Source organism: Tamandua tetradactyla, chromosome 13 (genome assembly GCF_023851605.1).
Source record: "Tamandua tetradactyla isolate mTamTet1 chromosome 13, mTamTet1.pri, whole genome shotgun sequence".
NCBI lineage: Eukaryota > Metazoa > Chordata > Mammalia > Pilosa > Myrmecophagidae > Tamandua > Tamandua tetradactyla.
In genome coordinates, this window is record NC_135339.1 from 62,996,674 (window position 1) to 63,024,293 (window position 27,620).

General features: G+C 35.3%; 1 protein-coding gene and 1 pseudogene across 20 annotated transcripts in view; one reads left to right on the forward strand and one right to left on the reverse strand.

The window, feature by feature from the left end:
* The window catches only part of BTRC (beta-transducin repeat containing E3 ubiquitin protein ligase), a 265,091-nt gene that overhangs the window by 111,441 nt on the left and 126,030 nt on the right, over positions 1-27,620 (forward strand). For 16 of the 20 annotated variants that reach the window (XM_077125783.1, XM_077125773.1, XM_077125785.1 and 13 more), the window contains one exon: positions 1,402-1,509. The exons of the other annotated variants lie outside the window; for them this stretch is intronic. In XM_077125783.1, coding sequence (XP_076981898.1) covers positions 1,408-1,509 — 102 coding nt within the window. In that variant the 5' untranslated portion in view covers positions 1,402-1,407. The remainder of the gene's footprint in view (positions 1-1,401; positions 1,510-27,620) is intronic. 20 annotated transcript variants of the gene reach the window in all.
* LOC143654562 (estradiol 17-beta-dehydrogenase 11 pseudogene) lies at positions 3,133-5,646 on the reverse strand (annotated as a pseudogene).

Below are 27,620 nucleotides of genomic sequence, written 5' to 3' on the forward strand. Positions count from 1 at the left end.
ATGGTGATAATAAATATTTCAAAACATAATTTAAAGTTTAGTATAATACATATTGACTGCTATATTTTAAAATGTTTTCTTGTTTTTATATGTGCCATGATTAGGTTTTCAGTTTTTTAGTTAATATTAAACTGTAATATCACTCAAGTTGATGTATAAAAGCTCAGTCTCATTTACTCACTTTTAGAAAATATGAAGTAAAAACGTTCTAAAAGACATAGTGTTTTATGAAGCTAAAGGAGCAATAACATTGTTTTTGTTTACTTGGTGTTATTAGAAATCATAACTTATAATTTCTGCCTTTTTGCCTACCAGATATACTGCCTTTTTGCCCTCAGATGGGCCCCTGGACCAGATAAGTCCTGAAATGCAGAAGGGCCAGCCTTTCCAGAATATCAGCTAGTTCTATCTCCCATTCCATATTATCAACAGCCCCTTCCAACATGAAAAAGTTAGAATGGGTATAGTTCAATACAAAATTATTGTATTGTACAAATACAATAATATATGTATATTTACACTCACATATTTTTTGATTAGGAAGTTTTAATAAGAGCAGTTTTCTGTTTGTTTTTTTTTCTCCTCTTTCCCCTCTCTTTCTTCCTCCCTCCCTTATTTACTTTTCTACTTGGGTTGTTTCTTGCCCTCCCTTGTCCCTTTTAATCTTTCTGGGAAAATAAAGAGGCAGCTGCTATGATAATACACATTTTGGTTAGTAGCAGACTAACAAGACACAAAAAACATATACATGGTGGGCCCCGGTGGCTCAGCAAGCAGAGTTCTTGCCTGCCATGATAGGGACCCGGATTTGATTCCCGGTGCCTGTCCATGTAAAAAAAACACAAAAACAAAAAAAAAACATGTGCATACTGTACAGAGGTGGTTGTTATCAAAGCCATAGGGATACAATACTTTTATTTTCCTTCTCATCTTCTAAAATAACCTAACCTCCCTATACTATTTTATTTTTTAACTTAATATTCCTAATATTGAAGTGCTACCATGAACTATTCCCCTTTCTTCTTAATCTACTCAATATTTTACCTTGTGGTGAATATATGGGAAATAAATTGAGGTACAGAGAGAAAATAATTAATTGTATTAAGGAGTAGATTTCCTTTAGACGCATATATGGAAGAATAGGAACAAGAATTTGTATTAAATGTTTGTTTTTTTAAAATCTGTACCTCTTTTATCTTTTTTTTCCTTTTTGGCCATTAGTGCTCTTTTTGAGTTTCTCTCTGGGTCAGAATCAGTAAGTAGTATGCTTTTTGAAGATGTTTCTATCATGAAAGCCAGGTATAACTGGACTAATGCATTTCAACGAAGCTTTGGAAATTCCTGTAATCTGTGCCATCCTGTCTCATACTGTCCCATCTCATAGTTGTCCTCTCTCTGCAGTGCTCTATGCCCAGGTCTCTGTGGCTGGGCTGCTCCAGCCTGGCGGACAGCATGCCTTCACTGCGGTGCCTGTATAACCCAGGGACTGGCGCACTCACAGCTTTCCAGGTACTCTCTCTGTCTCTGTGGGTTATTTGCGGGCATTAGTGTGTGTCTAATTCATTAATATGTCTCTCCTTTCCCATACTTTACTTATGTTCAGTTTTTCTCCTTCATATTATCTCTAGTTCATACCACTCAGTACTCCTTTAATGATTGACTTTTAATGTAGATCCAGACTGATCCATTCAGAAGACATTTAAAAAATCATGTTTGGTTTGCAAAAATTGACAGAGCCCAGCTTGACTCTTGATTTTCAGAGCTAATAGAAATATAATAGTGAATTTTAAAGTAATTACATACAATATGTAGCATCTAATATATCGTGTTTGCTCTGGACCTACATAAAACCAATTAATATAATTAAGCAATCAATTATAATCACTTGCCTGAACAGCTTGTGTTTTTCTTATGATTATTAAAAATGTGAATACGATAACATATTGCTTTATAAAAACTGTACTATATTTATATCTTGGTTAATTTGTAGTTTCAAGGTAGAAAGATCTTTAAGACCTTTGAGTAGAATATTCAACTTATGGCCTTGCATGGAATGATGGATTCTAGTTCTCTTTAGCTTTTCTTAGAAGCCATTAGATCAGTACTAGGATGTGAGAGGAAATTAGAGAAGGAGAAATGGAAAATGTGTAGAAGTGAATGTAAGAAAGAGCATAGTACCCTTTGCTTATGGGTTAAGGTATATACATCTTGGTAGATGAGTTATCGATTCACTTCATGTATTTGGGAGTGTGGTTAGCATTGGTAGAAATATGGAATACATTCGTTTTGTGGTTATTTTATTTAAAGGTATGTGGTTCATATTCTTATTAGGAAGAATTTCAAAGTCAAGCTATAAGTAAGCATCAGAATGCTATGACTAAGTTTTAAAAGAGGGAAACTTAAGTATTCCATATTCCTGAAATCTGCTAACAATTGCTAGTCTTTAATGGTACTTTTTTTTTTTTTTTTGGCATGGGCAGGCCCCAGGAATCGAACCTGGTCTCTGGTCTCTGGCCTCTGGCCTCTGACTTGGCAGGCAAGAATTCTGCCACTGAGCCACTGTCGCACCGCCCTTTTGTAGTATTATTATAATTATTATTATTATTTTTTTGAGTTTGATCCATTTATTAGTGTTGCCATTTAAGGGTACGTTCTCTGACTCAATCTCAGTGATGCTTTTATACTTGCAAGGCAGGTCCATCTGTAGTTTCCTTGTGCTGAAATGTTTGGAATTGGAATGAGGTATCTCTCAGGAAATGGAATGGCAGTACATAGGATGAAATGTTCAAGAGCTATTACAGCACATGGAATTCATGTGAAGTGCCTCTAGGTACAATCCTTCATTTTAATTAGAGAGCCTGAAATTTCTGATTATATAGAATACAAAAGAAGTGAATTATATAAAATATAAGTGTAATTAAAAATTAAAAGCTCAACAAATGAACATTTATAAAACAAATTTTGCAGCCTTCAGATAAGCTACAAATCTTTGGAATGACTTTAAAATTATTTTTGTTGTTTTCATTTTTCATAAGATCCACTCCTAAGGTATGTCTGTCTGTATAACATGAAATCAGCTTTCAGTAAAGGATTGGTGAATGAAGACTGTTAGAGCCATGAGAGACATTATTGAAGAATAAAATGGATAACTAAGAAAAGCAAAGCAAAAGTCCAAATGGATTAAAATTCTGATTAATATTAGGTGAAATAAACTCAAACTGGTGCCAGTTAGTTCTCAAGAAAATCAGGTACTTATTTTTCTTTAGTTCTACATCCAATAACTGCATCAAACTTAATATTGATCTTTCATTTTAAAATTGCCAGGAAACGCTCAAGAAGTATCCTTCCCATTAATAGGAGAAAATGTGAAGAAGATGGAGCAAAAATCATTTTTTGCTTAGTCAAGATCCCAACCATGAGTTTGTTTACCACTTCTTCAGGTTCCAAGCTCTGTCTCAAACTGGTACTTGGATTTTTGATGAAACCAGTGTTTAAGAAATTAGGACAGAGGCAGGTTGTTTTAACTCTAGTAATTCTTAAGGCAGCCATTTCTTCAGTCAAAGAGCAATGAAATCCAACAGCAGCAAACTTGCTTGAACAATAAGCCAGCAAGAAGGACACCACAGTACGTCCAGCGGCTGAAGCCACGGTGACAATATGGCCATGATTATTCTTCACCATTGCTGGAAGAAATACCTTTCTAGTCCAGAAATGAGCAAGTACATTTACTTCAAAAGTATTTTCAATCTGAGGGTCTTGTGTAGCAAACAAAGCCCAATGTGTAAACTACGCCAACATTATTTACTAAAATACTAACATCTCCAATTTCTGCCTTCGCCTTCTTGGCAGAGCTGTAAATATCTTCTCGGTTACTACAGTCCACCACAAAGTAATGAACCCTGACACCCATTCTCTTGCATTCTGCTGTTGTCTCCTTAATTCTATATCCCAAAGAACCAGTTTGCTTTTAAGTTTGGCAAATTGAAAGGCAGTCAGTCTTCCAATTCCATGTCCAGCTCCAGTAATCAGAACGACTTCTCCGATGACTGATTTTCTCCTCTGAGGAATAAAAAGCCTCATGAAAGACTCTAATATGAAGAGGATCAGAAAGGGCAGAAGGAGGAGGATGTCTAGAAGAATTTCATCCTTTTCCTTGCTGTGAGCTCTTGGTGTGTTTTCTTTTAACAATCAATCTGGATTGCTCTTGGAGGAGTTGTTAGGTTACAAAAAGCAGAGTGAATTGTGGTACTATTTTAGTGCTGATAATGCTGGAGATTTCCATTTGTCTTTTGTAAAATTTAATATTGGACTTCCTCTTCCTGTACTGTTAGAATAAAAAAATATAGTAAAGCATATATGCTTTGGAGTCAGTTAAATTGGAGCTTATATACTGGCTCTGTCTCTGGTTGTGTGGGCTTGAGCAAGTTGTGTCAATTCTCATCCTCATTTGTAAATGAGGCTATCGTAAGGGCTTGCAATAAATGGTCATTTTCATCATTGTTAGTATCATTATTGATATAATTACTGTTATTATTACCGAATTTTAATATCCAGACAGTGACAATTTATTTAAAAATGATTTTTCACTATATGCTGCTTTGAAAGGATGTGTGGACCCTAGAAAAGCCATGTTTTAATCAAAATCCCATTTCGTAAAATGGCAGAATAATCCCTCTTCAATACTGTATGTTTGAATCTGTAATTAGATCATCTCCCTGGAGATGTTTCCCAATCAAGAATGGTTGTTAAACTGGATTAGGGGAGATGTGTCTCCACCCATTTGGGTGGGTCTTGATTGATTTACTGAAGTCCTATAAAAGAGGAAACATTTTAGAGAATGGGAGATTCAGAGAGAGCAGAGCAGAATGACATAGCCACGAGCAGAGTCCACCAGCCGGTGACCTTTGGAGATGAAGAAGGAAAATGTTTCCCAGTGAACTTCATGAAGCAGGAAGCTGGAGAAGAATCTAGCAGATGATGCCATGTTCGTCATGTGCCCTTCCAGCCAAGAGAGAAGCCCTGACTGTGTTCCCCATTTGCCTTCTCACTTAAGAGGGAAACCCTGAACTTCATCGGCCTTCTTGAACCAAGGTATCTTTCCCTGGATGGATGCCTTTGATTGGACATTTCTATAGACTTGCTTTAATTGGAACATTTTCTTGGTTTAGAACTGTAAACTAGCAACTCATTAAATTCCCCTTTTTAAAAGCTATTCCGTTTCTGGTATATTACATTCCAGCGGCTAGCAAACTAGAACACACTATATGCCATATTGATAGAAGATTTCTGCTTTGTAAGAACACATAGTCTAGCCTCATGGTCTTTAATCTTATTTGCAGTCATGGATTCTTTTGAGGATCTAATGAGAACTATAAATCTTAGAAAAATGTTCATATACATTTGTAGGCAAAATTTTTTTATTGATACATATTATGTGTTCACATACCATGTTATCATCCAAAGTGTACAATCAGTGGTTCACAATATCATCATATAGCTGCATTTATGAATCACAATTGACTTTTTCATTTTTTGTGAAAAATAACATATATACAAAAAAGCAATAAATTTCAGAGCACACCACAACAATTAATTGTCAATCATACTTGTTTGTTGCATCCTACCTTCTCCATATAACTCCACCATCACTTTTGATCTTTCTCCTTCTCTTTAAGGGTATTTGGGCTATGCCCATTCTCACTTTTTCACATTGAAAGAAGCTGTCAATAGTATGGGATAGGGGAATGGAACTAGTTGTTGTTCTGGAGAGCCTGACCCCTCTGCATTTCAGGACTTATCTGGTCCAGGGACCCATCTGGAGGTTGTAGGTTTCTGAAGAGTTACCCTAGTGCATGGAACCTTAGTAGAATCTTGTGTAGCATTCAAAGTGTTCTTTAGGATTGGCAGGAATGATTTTGGTTGGAGTTTGGCAAGTTATGATAAGTAGCAATGTCTAACTGAAGCTTGCATAAGAGTGACCTCCAGAGTAGCCTCTCGACTCTATTTGAACTCTCTCAGCCACTGATACCTTATCTGTCACACATCTTTCCCCCTTTTGGTTAGGGTGGCATTTTTGATCCCATGGAACCAGGGCCAGGCTCATCTCTGGGAGTCATCTCCCATGTCACTAGGGAGACTTTCACCCTTGGATGTTATGACCCATATTGTGGGGAGGACAATGGTTTCACTTGCAAATATTGGGCTTAGAGAGAGAGAGAGGCCACATCTGAGCAACAAAAGAGGTCCTCTGGAAGTAACTCTTAGGCATACCTATAGGTAGGCTAAGCTTCTCCGCACATACGTAAGCTTAACAAGAGGAAGCCTCAAGATCAAGGGCTTGCCCTATTGATTTGGGTGTCCCTAATGTTTGACACAGTATCATGGGTTCTCCGGTGGTAAAGTTTAGTAGTTCCATATTTTTTCTTCCATCCCTTAAGGGTCTTTGCCAATACTTTTTGATTATCTGCTTAAAATACAGTAGGCAAAATTATATTTAATGATTGTATAGATTATTATACGTATATTCTACTCTGAAATGGGAGATTTATTAAATCACATAGACAGCAAAGAATAATCTCCCCAGTTAATAAGTACTATGAAAGAAATTTGCAGGGAGCTATAAAAATACTAGAGGGACCTGATCTAATCTTAGGGTGGAGTAATCAGAATCAGGTGATCAGTATTTGAGTTAAGATCTGAAGGATGAGTAGAGTCAAAAAGGCAAAAGGAATGAAGGGAGGAATATTTCAGGCCTAAGGAATGGCCAAACAAAGGCCCTGAGGCCGATAAATCTTGGTGTATTTAAGGATTCTGTTGAAACAAGACTATTGTGATGAGATTACTTGAGAATAAGTATAAAGAGGAGATTGGAAGAGAAGACTAGGGAGACTTGATCATTTAGGATTTGTGGTTCAGTGAAAGTAATTTAGTATTTATGCTAACAAGAGTGGTAAACCGTTGAAAGGATTTAAGCACAAGTTGGGCCTGATCAGATTTGCATTTAGAGGCATTACTCTGGCTAGAAGAAGGATAATTTTAGTAATTAAAGGTATAGATGATGGCAGTTTGGGCTCAAGTAATTGTTCTGGTCTCTGATCTCCTTTATACTTTTAAAATTTTCTCAAGATCCTAAAGAACTTTTATTTATATGGGTTATTTCTATTGATATTAACTGTATTAGAAGTTAAAACCTGAGAAAAAATTTATATATTAATTTATTAATTCATTTTAAAAGAATGGATTTTTTTGAAAAGTAACTATTTTCCAACATGAAAAATATTTAGTAAATACTGGTGTTCTAGTTTGTTAGCTGCCAGAATGTAATATGCCAGAAACAGAATGTCTTTTACAAAGGTAAATTTAATCAGATGTAAGTTTACACTTCCCAGGCCGAGAAAATGTCCCAATTAAAACAAGTCTATAGAAATGTCCAATCTAAGGCATCCAGTGAAAGATACCTTTGTTCAAGGAGGCTGATGAAGTTCAGGGTTTCTCTCTCAAGTGAAAAGGCACATGGGGAACACAGTAAGAGCTTCTCTCTTGGCTGGAAGGGCACATGGTGAACACAGTCAGGGTTCATCTCTCATTTGGAAGGGCACATGGCGAACACGCGTCATCTGCTAGATTCTTCTCTTGGCTTCCTGTTTCGTGAAGCTCCCTGGAAAACATTTTCCTTCTTCATCTCCAAAGGTTGCTGGCTAGTGGATTCTGCTTCTTGTGGCTATGTCATTCTGCTCTGCTCTCTCTGAATCTCTCATTCTCCAAAATGTCTCCTCTTTTATAAGACTTCAGAAACTAATCAAGACCCACCCAAATGGATAGAGACACGTCTCTACCTAACCCAGTCTAACAACTACTCTTGATTAAATCACATCTCCAGGGAGATGATCTAATTACAGTTTCAAAAATACAATACTGAATAGGGATTAGAAGAAATGGCTGCCTTTACAAAGTGGAATTAGGATTAAAACATGGCTTTTTAGGGTATGTACATCATTTCAAACCAGCACAACTGGAATTATATTATTTTTGCAAATCTCTTTATAGCTTGGATTAATAAAAGACAGCTGGATTCCCACATCTGTTTCTTTATTCAGTCGGCTGTGATATTTTATTCTGTTTGAGAGGCTGGAAGAAAATCCATCCTCATGCAGATATATATTTGAAAAGGGAGGAATATTTTAAGAGCCTTTTCAAGGAATTTTAATTTATTTCAGTTTAGTTGTAGTATAAAATCTGAAACTATATCAATGAACTTCTTGTACTCTGTCATATTAAATTCCAGTGGTCTCAGTCTTTTCAACAAATAGTGCTGGAACAATTGGACATCCATATGCATCAAAATGAACTTCCATTCTTATATTACACTATATGCAAAAATCAACTTGAAATGGGTCATAGACCTAAGTAAAAGAGCTAAAATTATGAAACTAGTAGTAGAAAATGTGGTAGAAAGAGGTCTTTGTGACTTGGGGTTAAGCAAAGAGTTTTTGGATAAAACATACAGAATATGAGCCATAAAAGAAATAATTGATAAATTGGACCTCATTACAATTTAAAACTTTTGAAAAACAATGTTTTTCAAAAGACATTGTTAAGATAATATAAATAAATGGTGAATAAGCACTTGAAAAGGTGATCAAAATGTTTAGTCATCAGGGCAATACAAATTAAAATAACAGTGAGATACTCCTGCATTGCCACCTCCATGCCTTTTCCCATTCTCGGGATGTGGGTTGGGAATTCAGTAGACTTGGTAGTTAATATATCTTAGTTAATTTGAGAAGTGTTGTGTTAGAAAATTCTTTGAAAGCAGTAGCAATATTTTATACTTACCCATTGATCTCCACAATGCCCAGTAGAGTGCTTTTTAGTTGTTGGAGCTCAAATAATTCATTGTCACTGTCAGGATCTTTTAGTTTTAATAAAGGATGTGTGGGTCTTGAATACTGTGTATTGCAGGAGTGAAATTATGTGGCATAGGCAGAAAGGATATGCTTAAGAAATACCTTAGAAAAGAAAGGCAGAGTCAGGCATATGCTGTAGTGGTAAGAATGTGAGCCCAGCTGCCTGATTGACTGGGATTTCAGATTTGGCTCAGTCATTTTCTAGGCATGATCTTGGGCAAGCTTCTTAATGACTTTTTACTTCGGATTCCTTATCAATAAAATGAGGATGATCTGTGACGATTAAATGTTGATTTATATGAATAGTGCCTGGCAGATTAGTGAGTTTTACATTATTAGAAAAATTCATGAAGGGCTATTTTTGGAGGCTTTCAGCCAATATTTTTCACCTTAGTATAAAATAGTATACTTTTAAATAAAATCTTTTTTTTTTTCATGTTGTACAGCCCGATTCTGCAAAAATTACAGGGAAGTCCACTCTTGGTCAAGGTTTTGATGAGAAAATTTGCTTTCCCAATATTGTTATAAGTGTGAATATTTGTTTTTCTTTGCTTGTCTTCAGAGAGATCCTTATGTTTTATATAGCAGAAATGGAAGAAATGGGCTTATTTGCTGGTTTTACCCTGTTAATTCAGTAGTAGGAGCTGTTTAGTATGTGCAGGTGCTCAGTATTGTTGGTTTTCCAGTTGGCAGCTACAGTATTTGAATCTAGGCCTTCCTGTTACCACTATTGGAATTACATCAATTTTAGCATATTTATATCTTTCTGGTTTAAGTTTTATTTACTTATCTGAATTTTTTTTTACATAAAAATTTACATGCAATGACATTCATTAGATACCTTTATGTATGAACATTTCTATAATCCGAGAAAGTTCCTTTGTGCCCCTTCTTCGCAATACCCGTATGCAGTTGCTCTTCTGATTTCCGTCACCAAAGATTAGTTCTGTACTTGAACTTCATATAAATGCAGTGATATGGTAGTCATTGTTTTGATCTGTTTTTTTTCTCAACATGTTTTTGAGATTTGCCCATACCATGTTGTATGTATAATAATTTATTCTTTTTAAAAGAATATATATTTTTAAATTTTTTAGTAATTAAAAAAAATTACAAGAAACACAAACATTCCCAACACATACACTCAGCAGTTCACAATATCATCACATAGTTGCATATTCATCATCATGATCATTTCCCAGAACATTAGCATCAATTCAGAAAAAGAAATAAAAAGACAAAAGAGAAATATAACAAACAGAAAAAAAAATTTTACAGGCCATACCCCTTACTGATCCCTTTCATTGATCACTAGCATTTCAAACTAAATCTATTTTAACATTTGTTCCCCCTATTATTTATTTTTATTCCATATGTTCCTCTCATCTGTTGACAAGGTAGATAAAAGGTAGATAACCCCTGTGGGGTTAAGTAGAATATTTTTGACACATCTTCACCTACATACATTCCATACACGATGTACCGGTTTGAAAGGATTTATGTACCCTAGAAAACCCATATTTAAATCCTGATCCAATCTTGTGGGAGCAACTGTTTCTTTTAATCCCTATTCAATAATATAGGTTGTAATCATTTAATTAGATTATCTCCATGGAGATGTGACTCACCCAATTGTGGGTATTAATCTTGGATTAGAGGGACTCCACCCATTCCAGTTGGCTCTTGATTAGTTTACTGGAGTTCTTTACAAGAGGAAACATTTTGGAGAAAGCTTGAGAAAGACGTGATAGCCATGAAAACTACTAGAGCCCATGCACCCAGAGACCTTTGAAGATGAAGAAGGAAGATGCCCCCAGAGGAGCTTCAAGAAACAAAAAGCCTGGAGAGAAAGCTAATAGACATCATTGTGTTCTCCATGTGCCTTTCCAGTTGAGATGGAAACCCTGAACTTCATCAGCCTTTCTTGAGTGAAGGTAACCTCTTGTTGGTGCCTTAATTTGGACATTTTTGTAGCTTGCTTTAATTGGGACATTTCCATGGCCTTAGAACTGTAAACTTGCAACTTAATAAATTCCCCCCGTTTTAAGCCATTCCGTTTCTGGTATATCACATTCTGGCAGCTAGCAAACTAGAACACATGGTGTATATTCTGTGGTTCACAAAATCATCCCATAGTTGTGTATTCATCACTATGATAATTTTTTAGAACATTTGCATCACTCCAGAAAAAGAAACTAAAAAAAAAAAGAAAAGAAAAACTTATGCATACCATATCTGTTATCCCTCCCTTTCATTGACCACTATGTTTCCATCTACCCAACTTATTTTACCCCTTATCCCCTGTGGTATTAGATTCATTTGTCAACTTGGCCAGGTAAAGGCACCTAGTTCTGTTGCTGCGGACATGAGACAATGGTATGTGAACCTCATCTGTTGCTCATTATTGCAGTCGGTTAGAAGGTGTGCCTGCTGCAATGAATGACATTTGACTTAATTGGCTGGTGCTTAAATGAGAGCACAGCCCAAGTAGCTCGGCATACCTCATCTCAGCACTCACAGCTCAGGCTAGGCCTTTGGAGATGCAGAAAGAAATCACCCCGAGGAAAGTTGTTGGAACCCAGAGGCCTGGAGAAAAGGCCAGCAGAGATTACCCTGAGCCTTCCCACGTAAGAAAGAACATCAGATGAAAGTAAGCTGCCTTTCCTCTGAAGAACTAACAAAATAAAACCCTTTTATTAAAAGCCAATCCATCTCTGGTGTGTTGCATTCTGACAGGTAGCAAACTAGAACATCCCCCTATTATTTATTTTTTTATCCATATCTGTTTTTCATTTGTCCATACCCTGGATAAAAGGAGCATCAGACACAAGGCTTTCATAATCATATAGTCAATCACATTGTAAAAGTTCATGTCTTTATACAATCATCTTCAAGAATCAAGGCTACTGGAGCATAGCTCAACAGTTTGAAGTACTTGCCTCCAGCCACTCCAATACAACCATAAACTAAAAAAAAAGATATATATATAATGTCTAAGAATAACCTCTAAGCTAACCTCTTGACTCTAAAATCTGTCAACCACTGAAACTTTATTTTATTTCATCTCTCTCTCACCCCTTTTGGTCAAGAAGGCTTTCTCAATCCCGTGATGCTAGGTCCTGGCTCATCCTGGGAGTTTTGTCCCACATTGCTAGGGAGATTTATATCCCTGGGAGTCATGTCCCATATAATGGGGAGGGCAGTGAGTTCACTTGTCGAGTTGGCTTAGAGAGAGAGGCCACATCTGAGCAACAGAAGAGGTTTTCTCGGGAGACTTTTAGGCCTGATTTTAAGTAGGCTTAGCCTATCCTTTGCAGAATAAGTTTCATAGGGGCAAACCCCAAGATTGAGGGCTCGGCCTATTAATTTGGTTGTCCCCATTGCTTGCGAGAATATCAGAAATTCTCCCAATGGAGAAGTTGATGTTATCAGTAATTTATTCATTTTTGTAGTTGAATATAGTCTATTATATTAATATACTACAATTTGCTTATCCGTTAGCTTGTTGAAGGACATTTGGATTGTTTCCAGTTTTAGCCTATTACAAATAAAGCTGCCATGTACAGTTTTGTACAAGTCTTTTTTTGATGTGTATTTTTCATTTCTCTTGAGTAAATATGTAAGAATAGAATTGCTGGGTTTTAGAGTAAGTGTGTTTTTAACTTTAAAAGAAACAGTGAAATAATTCATGAAAGTGGTTATCCCAGTAGGAATATTAACTTGTATAAACATTGCTAAATGTGTTTAAGGCAAACATCTTAGGAACAGTTTCATGACTTTTTTTTTCATGAAATCATTGCATTCTTTTATAAGTTTGCAGCTTCTTAAAGTTTTTATGCCAGTAAAGAAGGAACAGCCATGGGGCCATTATTGAATTTGTCAAATTATCCGTAGTAACTCATTGGGATACATTGGGATAGTTTGATTATTGACATTTCAAACAAAACATTTCAAATTAGTGATAGAGACGATGGTGAAAAAATAGATTGCTTAAATAGATTCTATGAGGACATGTTTAGTTTTGTTTACTTTCATCATTCCATCGGTTTGTCCTAGAAATTGTATGGGTGATTAAAAGGCTTTCTGTTGCTTAACAGAGGATGTATTTTGTGAATCATTTGCTCATCCCAGCAAATGGTGGTCTTGTAATCTACAATATTAAATGAGAATGAGCAGTAGAAAGAAAGTACTTAAAAATAGCTGAGTAATTAAGATCCTTTATTTTCTTTAGACATTGAAAGAGAAAAGAAATGAATTCTAACAATAAGGAATTAAGTGGATTTATATGACTTAAGAATGTTTTAGGTATCTAGAATAGCTAGGAGGTTTAGAGAAATCTTGAGCTTAGTGAACCATATGATTTTTAAAATTAGCTAGAGTCCTTGGCAAAGGTCAAAATTGTTGAGGGTTGAATCAGGAGAGATAATGTAATGTATTATTTAAGAATGCTTGAACTCTTCTAACTTTTTCCACCTCGTAAGTGAAATGTTATGATGAAACAGTAGTAGATAATTAAGCATTATTCTGGAAATATTCACGACAAAGAAATATATGTATAGGAATGAGCAACTTCATTTTACATTTTAGCTTGTAGGAGAATGTGGATTATCACATTGAATGAAAACTAACGTTCAAATTCTATTGCAAAACCATATCATAAGGAAAATTATCCTATGACATAAAAGACAGCTAATGGCCCTCCTATTATATATGAATAATTTCAGCACAACACAATTTGTGTATGAAATAAAATTCGGTTTCTTTGTGCATGCATGCATTGAGATTTGACCTGTATTTACCTCAGATATGCTTTTCAAAGAACAGGATCACAGATGATGACAAATCAAAAATGTTTTGGTTTATTTGGTGAAAAAAAGATTTCCTCCTTACAAAACTAATTATTATTATTTTTTCTATTAATTTTATTCTAGTAACATATATACAACCTAAAATTTGCCCTTTTAACCACATTCACATGTGGGTATGAAATGGTATCTCATTGTGGTATTGATTTGCATTTCCTTACTAGCTAGTGATGATGAACATCTTTTCATGTGCTTTTTTAGCCATTTGTGTATCCTCTTTGGAGAAAGGTCTGTTCAAATCTTTTGCCCATTTTTAAATTGGGTTGTCTTTTTATTTTGTGTTGTAGGATTTATTTATATATTCTGAATAATAAATCTTTATTAGGTATGTGGTTTCCAAGTATTTTCTTCTATTGAATGAGTTGTCTTTTCACTTTCGTGATGAAGTCCTTTGATGTACAAAAATGTTTAATTTTGATGAGGTGTCATATATCTATTTTTTCTTTTGCGGCTTAAGCTTTTGGTGGAAAATGTAAGAAACCATTGCCTAACACAAGGTATTGAAGATGCTTCCTTCTAGGAGTTTTGTAATTTTGTTTCTTATATTTAGGTCTTTGATCCATTTTGAGTTAAGTTTTGTATATGGTGTGAGATAGGGGTCCTCCTTCTTTCTTTTACATGTGACTATACCATTCTCCCAGCACCATTTGTTGAAGAGACTATTTTTTCCCAATGGAGTGGGCTTGGCAACCTTGACAAAGATCAGTTGGTCATAGATGTGAGGATCTGTTTCTGAACTCTCAGTTCAATGCCATTGGTCTCTATATCTGTCCTTGTGCCAGTACCATGCTATTTTGACTACTGTAGCTATGTAATGCATGTTTTTTATTTAGTTGAATTTACATACCATACATACAATCCATCTAAAGCGTACAATCCCTGTCTTCTAGTATATTCACAGAGTTGTGCATGCGTCACCACAATCAATTCTAGAACATTTTCGCCCTAAAGAGGGTTCACAGTGTTATACAGTCCCATGTTTCATCCTCTCTTTCCTTTTAGTGACCTGCACAACCCTAAAATTTCTCTTTCTACCACAGTTGTACTCAGATATCATCACCGTTAGTTACATTCACTGTAATATGTTCCTGTCACCTCCGTTCATTTCTGAACATTTGCAGTCAACCTTATTACATATTCTATACAAATTAAGCATCAGCTTGTAATAAGTTTTAAAGTCAGGAACTGTGATTCTCCTCTATCTGTGTTCTTCCTTTTTCAAGATGGTTTTGGTGGATAAAGAATTTTGGGTAGTTTTCTCTTTCAGTACCATAAATATATCATAACACCACTTTCTTGCCTCCTCGGTTTCTGATAAGAAATCAGCATTTAGTCTTAGGATTGCTTATATGTGGGAAATAATTTTTCTCCTGCTGTTTGTAGAATTCTTTATCTTTGGCATTTAACATTCTGATTAGTATGTGTCTCAGAGTAAGTCTCTTAGGGTTGATTCTGTTTGGAGAACTTTGTGCTTCTTGGACAGGTATATTTATGCCTTTCATAAGATTTGGCAAATTTTGGCCATTATTTCCACAAATATTCTTTCTGCCCCTTTTCCTTTCTCTTCCCCTTCTGAGACACCCATGATGCTTATATTTGTATGCTTCATGCTGTCAGTCAAATCCCTGAGACACTGCTCAAACTTTTTCTTTCCTCTGTCTGTTTTTCTGACTATTGATTTAGATGATCTAGTCTCCTAATTTGCTGATTGTTTCTTCTGCCTGTTCAGATCTATTGTATGCCTCTTGTGTATTTTGCATTTCATTCCCATAATTTCTGTTGTTTTTAAACTTTCAAACTTTTTTATACTCACTCGTTGCCATCTTAATATCCTTTAATTCTCTATCTACCATTAGTTTATTTCTATCCATAGTTTCCTTCATCTCCTTGAATTGCTTTAGGAAATTTGTTTGTACTTCTTTGTTTAGTTGTTCCAAATTCTTTGCCTCCTCTGATGTTTAATTTGTTCCCTTGACTGAGCCATATCTTCCTGCTTCTTAATGATTTGTAATTCTTTGCAGATGTCTGGGTATCTGATTATTTTGATGTGTTAACTCTGAAGGTCAGTTCTCCCTTTTGCCTAGGATTTCATTTTTGATTGGCTTTTTGTTAAGGCTCTTCTTTGACACTTGATCCAACTTATTCTGGACCTTTAGAAAAGCCCCTGTTTAACTGTTCAGATCTTCCTAGCTTTTTTGTACCTGATTCTTACCATGGATATATGGTACAATTTTTTTTTGTATGCTGTAGGGGTCACATTTCATTCTTTTTCCATGTGAGTATCAAGTTATCGCAGCACCATTTGTTGAATTTTTGGAATTGAATCTGGGTCTCTAGCATGACAGGCGAGAATTCCACCATCGAACTACCCTTGCACGGTAGAAATTTTTAAGATTGCCCTTTTAAGTACAGTTGTTTCACCTCCAAGAGTAAGCTTCCTTTCTTCTGTTCCTTCTCTGGGAATCTTGATCTGTTCTGTTTGATTTTGTTTAGAATTTTCTCCCTAGCTCCTGTGATTTGTTTAATTTCTCTCTCTCGCTCAGTGCCCCCTTTTCATTACACTTTTCAGTTCTAGGACCTATCCTGTCTTACTGCAGGATAAATTCCCTTCTCCCTCCACTGTTTTTTTTTTCTGTGTTTGCACCCCAGGGAGACAGTTGGGGTCAGTTTAGATAGGTCCATTTTGGATTTAGGTGGTCCAGCAAACAGACTGGTTTGCATATGTGCACCTCTTGCCAACAGTTCTATCATGGTCTCTTTTTTTCCCTAGGACACTTTTGTATGAGTGGCACTCCTTAGCTGATTGTATTTCACCCTGGTTCTCTGCAGATTGTGGTTCCTGTGCCTCAATATGCATTGGGTTTTAACTTGTTGCTGTGAGTGGCTCTATGGTTTGCATGTGTGGCAGAAGGGTCCTGGGCTGTGCTGTCACTGTGCTGCTCATAGGCTGCACAGGTCTAGTGAGAGGGTCTAGACTGGTGGGTCCAGGGCATAAATTTGCCTGATTTTGGTGTTTTCTTTGACTCAGCATTTGTGTCAGTCTGTCTCTAGTCTCTATTATACTCTACGGTTCCAAGCAAACAGAATTTCTCCTCTTATTAGGGATTCTGAGGGGTAACTTTTCCAGGGGTTGTCTTACATCACCATGTTGATGGCATCACTCTTAAAACTATTTTTTATTATGGAGTATATAAAATATCTGGTAAAAATATAAACAGAAAAGTATCACCTATGCCCATGATACTTCCATTTTAAGATAATCATCATTAATATGTTAGCTTTCTTTCTATCTGGAATGACTTATTCATACATGCATTTACACCCACACACAGGCATACCCAAATATAGTATTGTTTAAAAATGTTTATTATTGCCGTTTTTATAAAGGTATAAAATGTAAGTTTTAATATTAATAGTAGCAAATACAGAGAAGTAAAAGGAAAATAAATATTCAGAACTCCTCCCAGATATTACAGTTTTTTTGATACTTGTATTTTTTGTATTTCAACTGTATGGTATTGCCCAAAATCTACATTGTCTAGCTGGTAATATTAATTTTGGTCACTCTATCTCATGACCCGCTCACTCAGTTAAAAATTGGACAAAATTTTAATTTGACTTGTATTCTAACACCTCTTCCCTTTCATATAAATCCCTTTCATATAAATCTTCAAAATTTACAGTTCTCCAAACATTAAAAGTGCTGTGTTTTCTCAAGCATCTGTGTCTTTGCATATCCTTTTTTCTTTGTCTGGAGAACCCAACCCCAAACACTTATCCTCTCCTCCCTCCTACCTCCTGCCTTTAGTAATCTACCTGGATTATTCCTAATTTCTCTTCAAGATTCAACTCAAATTTTTTCACCTGTATGAAAAAAGCCCTCCCTTGTCTTTTACCTCCTCCCCCTCAAGCTGTCAGAGCCATCCATACCCAGAGCATTCAGTACATAACTTTGTCATAGCATGGAGATGCCACTGTAATTGTATGTTGTTGTTTGTGTATTTGTCTCTTTCTCTCACTAGACTGTAAGCCCATTGAGGGCAAGACTTGTTTTGTTTATTTTATAGTCCCAGTGTCCAGTGTAATCCGTGAGAAAGAAGATAGTGCTCTACAAATTGTTGCTAAATGAATAAAGAAATGTGTAGATAGTTTGAAGAAAACGTTTTATGGGATGGGAAGTGAAGGAAGGAGCATTGAATTGCTGGTGGTACCTGTACATACATACACAAAAATGTTCTGTATTCAGAAAAAAGTCATGATAATTAAACAGTCATTCCAAAGAACACAAATTTATGGAAAAAAGAAAAACATGCTAATTCTGATTCACAGATAGTACTCAAATTTTATGTATTTGGCTTTCATACACCTCATACTATAATGATCCTCTTTGAATTAGATTTTATGTGATGAATTTGGACTTGTTGATGAACAAATGTATACTGCCAGCCAGCTAACAGCTCAGTTTCAATGATGTCAACATCTTTATCTTCACAAGTGTATGTATATGCAATATTATTTGATGATTTTGTTACATTTTACCCCTATTCTATAAAATAATAGGAACTGGGAAAATTAAAATGCTGATAGTAGTGATAAGCAGCAGTCTAGAGAAAAAGATGGAAATCATTAGGCACACTAAAAGTGATTCTTTAACGTTGATTGGATGCAAAATTAAAGCACTTGTGCAACATGTTTGAAGTATATTATTGAAGGTAGTATCTTGAAAGTGCAGTTCTGGATTTAAGAACATTTTAGCTAGCATTGTTATCTATTGTTCAGATTCTATCCTTTCAATTTTATATACATTTTCAGTAAAAAAAAAAAAAAAAAAAAAAAAAAAGTAGAGATGAACTGAATTCATGGTGTTTTACCTTACCTGAAAATCGTCTTAGAGAAATTATTTCATTTGGGCCTATTTATCTTTCTAGTTATCTGTGTGTTTATTTAAATACTCTATTTCAAGTTTTGTAATGATAGATTCGTCCATTGCTTAGTATTTTCACACGTCTGTGATGTAGCTAATGTTCATTTACAGGTTAATATGAAACACTATCAAATGTTTAAACCCCATCATCCTATTGAAAGATGATCAGACTACCTTTTTTTATTTCTACTTTTCCTGATCTTGAAAAATTATACTTTTCACTCTGAAAAGAGGAGTCATTGCTTTTTAAGTATTGCACAGTATTGGATTTCCCATGATTGCCTATGGCAAAGGGGAGAATACAGATAATAGGTACCCAGGGGGTCTGAAGTTGCCCCAGTGTAAGAAGCACAGATTGGAAGAATAGAATAATGAAAACTTTAAAAGGGTGATGGGAACTTTTAGCGATGTACTGTCCTTATGAGACAAGTTCTTGTGAACAGTTAAGACTCACCTGTCTCCTCTGGCTTTCTTTATTTTACTTTCTTTATTTTCTGAAATTACCTTTTTGTTATTGCCATGTTTGTGCCAGAGAACCACAGGAGTTCTTTCTATGCTATTCAGGAATCATTGTTGGTTGTTTTGTGACTGCCATAGCTGTTTATACCTTCTTTCAGTATTGTTCTCTTTATGTGATAGTGCTTTATTGTTTTGCTGTCTTTCCTTCTGTTAGTTTCTAGGCCTGCTATTTTATGTGTACTGATAAGATAAGGAATCTTGGTAGATAGGCAGCATTTAGGAAACTCTTTCCTTTGTCATTTTTTCATGAAGAGAAAAAGCCAGGTTATTTACAATGGCCTCACTGGAAAAAATGACCAATCTCTTGACTTGTTTAGCTGCATAGACCTCTAAGAATTTCAATACTTTACTATTGGGAGGTGATGCACATGAATTTTATTTTTCCTGAGAGTAATGTTGAGTAGCTTTGAGCTTTTCTGTATTTTCTTGCCCAGTCCTCTGGAGACCAACTATTTTGAAGTAGTTATTTGGGCCTGCGATGTAGTACACTATGAAACGCGATTTCACAATTTATCTTTTTATGCTGTGTTATCTGTCATCTGCCTTTTAAAGTTCTCAGTTGTACCATTCAAATCCTTGAGACCTTTGTTGCAAGTTATCTGTGGCTTAGTATAAATTCAGTTGGAATTCTGTGTCCTGTAAAATCTAACGTGAAAAAAAAGTGTATCCATTTCCATAAATGATCCTTTAGCAAAAAGTTAAACCTTAGCCAGATTGGTCTAATCTTTTTTTCTTTTTTTAAGTGTTGGATTAGGGGGCATAAACGGAAGGGAAAGAAATAAGTACTCTGATTTTATGTTTTCTGCTTTACATAAACACATACATGTACATACTGCACTATTTCAAAGTAGATACAAAGCTTTTGTATATGAACATGAGAAATTTTCTATTTGAAAGAAAATACATGATTAAAATATGTTTGCTGTTGACATTGCAGTCTTTATACTTTCCATGTTTTGGTGAGTACCTTTTCCTTTTTTACTGATAATAAAACATAAGGGAAATTCCTTTTATTTAAATTAGTGTATTTTCCCAGGATTTTTTAATTGGCAGGCCATTTGTTTAATTTTTTTTTTTAAAGCATTTCAGTTGCAGCACAGTACAGTCCTTTGGGGTAATTGGTAAAATGAGGATGAAATGGGTATAGGATTCCAACAGCTTGAAAATAACACAGTATTTGACCAAAATCTCTTTGTATTCTCTACTCTGGTTCTATTCCAGTAGTCCTAGAAATGTGCCTACGGACTATTTACAGTGAGATTATAAAACTGAATCATGATTTTGGTGAATAGAAGCCAGAGCATGTGGCTCCAGCACCCCAGCTGGCAGTAAGCTCTCCCTAGGTTTATGAATGTAGTTAGATGGCCCCCAACTGTTTACAAGACAGCAGAGGTGAGATCTTTGATTGACAAGTCAGAAATGCATTAGATCATTCTCTCTGCCAGTCTCTGGTTCATGCTGTTAAAAATGTCAGCCTCCAAGTTTGAATGGCAGCCTGAGGGCCTTAGAAGCTTTTTGTTTTCTGAGATAGAAACACAAATTGGATGTGTGCCTGAGCGCTTCATCCTGGGCTGTAATTTCATCTTTTAGCTAAGAACCACAAGGTACACGGGCAAAGCACCCTGTAAACAATAATACTGTGGAAAAAAAAAATAAACAAGGTCGTGTTTCTGGTACGTTGATCCGATGGTGTCCTGACCTCTATCACGTTGAACATCTCCACTCTGATTGCTGTTCCCTTTGGCATTACAATGAGAGAAGGAGACTGACATAGGAGGAAAAGATTTAAAGTTGCAGCGGCATTGCACATTCCTTGTATTGGCTATGAAATATTGAACTGTCAGAATGTGACACTTGGTTTTTTAAGCAACCTTTCTTGTTTGAGGTGTTTGCAGTTCATTCCTTTCTCCCCAATTTGTCCACTTTCATTGATAGGGTTGGAAGTAATTACCTTAAATGCATGAAAAGGGAAAATGTTAAAGAAAAGTGGTGCTGATGGAGCCACATAACACTGAAACACAAATGCAGTCTGTGAGGTGTCAGCAAAAGGAGATTAAAACTAAGTTAGTATAATAATATTGGGGCTTATGGAATACCCTGTTGTAAAAAAACGATCAGCTTAAGTCTTGATATTGTTTTCGTAGAGACAGGAAGTTGGGTGGAGGGGTGGTAGTAGATAAAGATAACAGATACAGAGATGTAGTTTATTAAACTGATAGTCTACTATATGGTAATATTGCCAGTCAAATAAACATTAACCCATCTATTTTATTGATTGCTCTAATTATTGTTTCTTTGGCAAGTGGTTTGTTATGAAAGATTTTTAAAATTTGGCAAGGAAAAATTTTTTTTAATGTGCAAATTTGTATTTATAGTAAGCTTGATGAATAGGTAATATGGAAGAACCATTATGATTGTATTAGTCCAACCTAATGGTACATGAATAGAAAATCTGCACTGAAAAAGCCAAAGCATGTATTTCCTCAGAAATAGTTCTAGGAATAGAATGAGTTTTCTATCACTTTTTTGAGTTTCAGTATATCTTAAAAGAGCAAATATTTTATGATTTTTTTCCTCCTGAGAAAGCAGCATTGGTGAGAGATATGCTTTTATCTTAATCCATTTTTTTGGCATATACCTTAAATGTAAAGCTTTAACTGCAAAAGACCTTTTGCAATTCTTCTGGAGTGTAGAAAAGCAGGAGTTTGTGTTGCAGGTACTTGAATTAACCCTTATTGATGGTTTTAAAGGACGGCTATTTAGCTTAGCCCTCTCCTCTGCAAATGTGAAAGGCAAGAGCTATTATTCTCTATCATGAGTACATCGTGAGATGCACCAGAAAAATGGTTGTAATCATTCTTGACATTTCTTAATTCTCTGCTTTGAGGTCATACTGGAAGGAGAGGAGACTAGATTTGTAAAGTAATGTCCTGCTCCCTTGTACCCAGAGCTATGTCCTCACAAAATACAAGGGCTCAAAGAGTAAGGCCATGTGGAGATATTTTGAGAACTAGTTACTGTTTTTGTTAAGTACTGCTCTGTATTTTTAAAGCATAAATATTGACATAGATTTTCATTTAAGCTATGCAACCCCCCTGTCTTGACTCAGCAGGGAAGTTTACAAAAATCATTCTTCTGGAAATTGATTTCTTATTGACTGATTTCCAGAGGATGAGTGAAAATAGCCATTCTTTTTAGTCTTATAAGAATAAGAGGAGTACAAGTGTTTAAGAAATAAAAGGTTGAGAAATATGTGCATTTATGGGATCTCCGAAATTTAGCAGTGTGTAACTGTACAAAATTTCTGCTTCTCTTATACTGGTGTATTATTAATGCATCTGTTACTATGAAAATGCCTCACAGCCTGTGGGCTTTATGCACCTACACCTCCATATTAATAATTAGCTTTATTACTTAAAACCCAGCTTTGCCTTGTGAGCAAAAATCAGTAATCATATAACTATAGAATTTCAACATTAGAAGGGACATCAGAAGGCCATCTGGTCACATTCTTCTCACAGTACAGGAGTCCTTGGTGAAGTATCTTTAGTAGAGGGACAAATAATCTCTGCTTATTGAGTTTACAACTTCTTGAGGCAACTTGTTTTCTTCTTCATTGTTATTTCTATTACAAGGTTTTCCTTTTAGGAGCCAAACTTTTTGTCTACCCATTGATTCTAATTCTGCCTTTTGTAGTAATATAATGTAATTATTTTCTTTTGTCATGTTGCTTGTATCTTCTGTTCTCCAGGTTCTGGTTCTGTACATATTTCTTTGGAAAATGTTAATAATTATTCCTGCCATTTCTATAACTTCCTATTTTGGTGGAGGATGTTATCATTTTTGTTGCCCTTCCCTTTGCATTCCACCTTGACAGCGTCCTCATTATAATATGGCATGCATAACTAGAGGCAATACTGCAAAAGCGTTTTATAGGGTAGGATGCAGGGATACCTTTTGTTTTGAATGTAATTTGGATAATGAAATTTAATTACTGCAGCCTAAAATTGCATATACTTTCTTTATGTAGGTGAGAAAAAATCTCTGTGAAGTTAGCCTGGGTTTGTTTTCTCATCTTTTCTTTGAAGCCAGAAAGGCACACGTAAGCATTTTGACAAATGACATAATGTAGTGGCATATCTGAGTGGTACAGGTATTTTAAAACTAGCTCCAGTTCCTGAAGATGGTGAACATCTGCTTAGAGGTATTGTAGAGCTCCACAATGCTCTAATTGAATTACTCTTTTCTGGAGTTGCCGACTGCACTAATTGAATTAGAATCAGCTTTGTGTGTGTGTGTGTGTGTGTGTGTGTGTATGTATGTATGAGTATGTATAACCGAGATAATTCCAGTCTTAACAGGAGAGATTGTGGGAGACATGACTGATGATGTGTACTGTGCTGCTATCTAATGGCAGGCTATGGAACTACTACGTTGTCTCCAGGGAAGAAACCATGCAGTCATTTGATCTAGTATGACCTCAGTCTAACCCCATCCAGTTTAGTTCGAAAGGTCCCAGGATATATTTTTGTAATTCCATATCTAAAAAGATAGAATGTGTTTATTTCTCCATTAAAAGTTAAGGTTTATCTTTTTTTTTCAAATACTATGTTGCAAATATTCAACCAAATTAAAAACTTCTAACATCTAATTTAATTGGTAAAAAAAAAAACCAAGATATACTGAATTGGTGAAACATTTTCTTTCTCATTTTGGCTCTCGTATGACCTAAGTATAAAAATAATTACCTTTTTTGAAATGTCTTAGCATCTTAGAAGAGATTAATGATATAATGTTTATGTACTTAAATAAAATTTCTTTCTGGTTTTCAGAAATACCGAGGACAGTTGTTTTCAGGGTCCTGTCAAATTTTACTATACATGATTATTTATACAAAATAAAAATTATTCTAGAAAAAATTCTAATTACTGCTACGTCAAAGCAATGTCTACAAATCTCTATTGCTCTAGTTAATAGTTTAAAAGGTAATTTAATTTTACCACAAGTTTGGACAAGTTTGAAGCCTTCCAAAGAGAAGAAGGTCATTTTCTTTCTTTTTTAAATAATGTTACTGATAATTTAATGATTTTTGTAAAACACATCATGAAAATACAATTCTGTATAACTTTAAAAGCAAACACACTGATGAAAATCAGCAAGAAACAATTTTTGAATCAGTTTGGCTCTAGGCAGTCTAATTTGCAAAATAGTCCTTAACAGAAAAATATATATACTATCATTTCATATATAGTATGTGTTAATACCACTTCAGTAATAGAAAAGTGCATTTAAAATGAGCTCATTCAATTTTTTTATATGAAAGAAACAAGTGTAAAGAATTGAAAAATCTTAATCCTTTCTATGTTCTCTTCAATATTAAAATAAAATGTAAGTTTGAATATGCTAAAATTTTGTAGGCTAGTTTTTGTTTGTTTGTTTGCATGGGCAGGCACGCGAATCAAACCTGGGTCTCTGGCATGATAGGTGAGAACTCTGCCTGCTGAGCCACTGTGGCCTGCCCAAGTTTTTTATTATGATTGAACTATTTGGTTTCTTTTACAAATTGCTTTCATAAAATAACAAAAATGTGATATTCATTGTTTATATAGCCTTTAAGGACATTTTGCTGATTTAGTAAATAAATTTTAACATCAGACCTAATGCTTTACAAAATAACATTGCCATTCACAACTAGCTACAATTCCCTTATGTAGTATGTTACAAACTATTGAACATAAATTAAGACTCAGACCCTGTCTTCAAGGAACATATATTTATTAGACATTTATTGAGAATTTTTATGTACCAGGCACCACATGTATAATTTGGGGAGCCTACTGTTAATAACACATTAGTTCCATGTATTTTTCCCATTCAGTGAGCTAGAGGTCTGGCTTAATAGCAGTCATAAGGAAGCATTCTACAGTTATAGCTCATCTCAGCAAAAGGAGTGATATGCATATTTGAGACTAGTCTGCTTCTTAAATATTTTTTCCTTCTGTCTTTACACACTTTATAAAGGAGCAGTGATGTTTTTGATAGCTCTCCATGTAGCTTAAAAGAAATAGCAATGTTTATTACAGTGCCTCCTGCTGGTAGACCATAGATTTTCAGTCTTTGTTGTCTCCTAAATTGGTAGTGCCCACTTGTAGTTTAATAGTTAGTTCGAAGCTTCTTCTAAAGCTATAAATGGGAAAGTGTATAAAGTATAAAGTGCTTCTTTAAACAGTCTATTTCTAGACCCTAAATTGTCCTGGGACCAGCTCTTGATATAAAAATTCATAGAAACCTGTTTTTCACAGAGTGTGGTAACTCCTTGCCATAGTGCTGTAGTGTTAAAATTCACATTGGCCAGGTTGTTCTGTAAATTAAACACTGACAGCTACCCTCAGGGGAACAGCCAATGTATTTATGATGATGTGCTGATTACACAAAATACACTGCAAGCAGAAAACAGCTGCAGAGAACAAACCTCTTAAAAAGAATACAATTACAAATAGCACCCTCAGTATTTCTAGTGGTGAGTGTAGAATACAGCATGCTAATGCAGGTTTCTTACTTAATCTGCCTGAAAACAAAAAATATGGAGATAAGTTAAATTATGGTTGAATGTACATGTGGTGTCAACATAGCCTCTATGACAAATTTTGTGTCTGAAGAACATGGCTGTGAGTGCACAAATTTCAGGTGTAGAGTAGTCACACACACATACACACACACACACACTCTCTCTCTCTCTCTGGTTGTTGTTAGTAGATTTTATTACTGCTTTTCTCATATATACTAGGGCATGGTGTTGAGGTGAAAAGGGTTTTGGACTTTGAAGGATATTACACAGTGATTTGGGCAGGAGGGTGTCTAAATGGCATTTAAAAAATTCTCCTAGAAACTTGATATGTTAGGGTTTGGAAATCAACATTTCATTTGAAGATACAGCTCTCTATATTCAGTCTTTTATTTATGGCTTTTAAGATGTTTGCCCTTGGAATTAGTAAAAGGAATCATGACTATCTATGATACAGTCTTTCTGACTAAGATTCTTTCTCAGAAATATATTATTTTAGAAACTGAAATAGCTGGGTTATTTTTCATTTTTAGATTAATCAGCTGTTAAGTATGTCCTTTTCCATCCCTGTTATTGGTCACATGCAGACAAATAAGAAGATAGAAAAAAAAATTTTTAGTTTACTCTGTTTGAGAGTCTCCCTATTAGAGTTTAGAGTCAGTATCTGTAACATATATTTCAACTACTGAACATGCTAGCTTCTGTTTAGATCAGTAGAAAATATGTTGATCGTCCAACACATAAATTTACTCAAGCCAACTGTAAGATATAGCAGGGGGACATAGTGATTGGAAACAGTTCGCTTCACCTGCCTGAAACTAAGAATCAACTCTTCAGTATATGGATCACTGGTATATAATAATCGACTATTATTGGTCTGTCTGTTGGTCTCTTTTTAAATCAGTTTAGAACCTCCTGAAGTTATTTTCTTGCTCTGCTGACATCAATCCCATGTGGCAGAGAACTTGTGTATAATCGCTTCGCTTTAATCAATAGAATAATTGATAAACCAGATAAGATTTAAACCGATTATGGCCCTAACGGAATTCCCTAGAGGCCTTGGACTCTCTTAATTTTGACATGTGTGTTGTGTACCCTGAGGATGAAGTGCAGTTTGAATTATCTGTTTTTATTTGCTTAATGACGGGGAGGGTGTTAAAGTCAAATGTTTAATTAACCCAGCAATGGGCTGCGTTGTCACTTACACACAGCTGATTGAGATATCTCATGGAGAATACTGAATAGGAATGATAATGTGGCACTGGGATGGAAGATTGCTTTTTCAATCTATTTGCTGGGTCACTGCTTTGAATGTCTTATTGGATGAAAGGCATTCAGCCTGGAGAAAAAATTCAGCATTTAAGTACATTTTGCTCCTCTTCTCCCCCTCTAACCCCCTCCCTACCCAGAAGTTAACTAAAACAGATATGTTCTAGGTTTAATAAGCCATTCATGTACTAGTAAGAGATCAGGGTAGTTGGTAGCCTCAAGCTACATAATTTCCTGTGGAAACGGAAAAATCCTACTAGCCTCCAAGGTATTCTAAATGTGAGCTCTTTTGTCCCTCATATCCCTTGTTCCTTGCCATTATTGTGGGGTTGTCTTTGGTTACTTGTCTCCTGCTTCTTTTTGTAGTGTTTGTTAGATGCTCAGCTACCTCTAGGGCTCCAGGCAGATGTTTTCTTTTAAAGAAGCAAATTCTCCAATATATTTTTAACATTTCATGCAGCTGACTTCTATTTGGTTGCATTGCTGATCAAGTATTAAAACAGTGAGATTGTTGAACTATTTAGAGAAATGAAAATTTGAAGCATGTAGATTCTTGCTCCTTTGGCTACTGC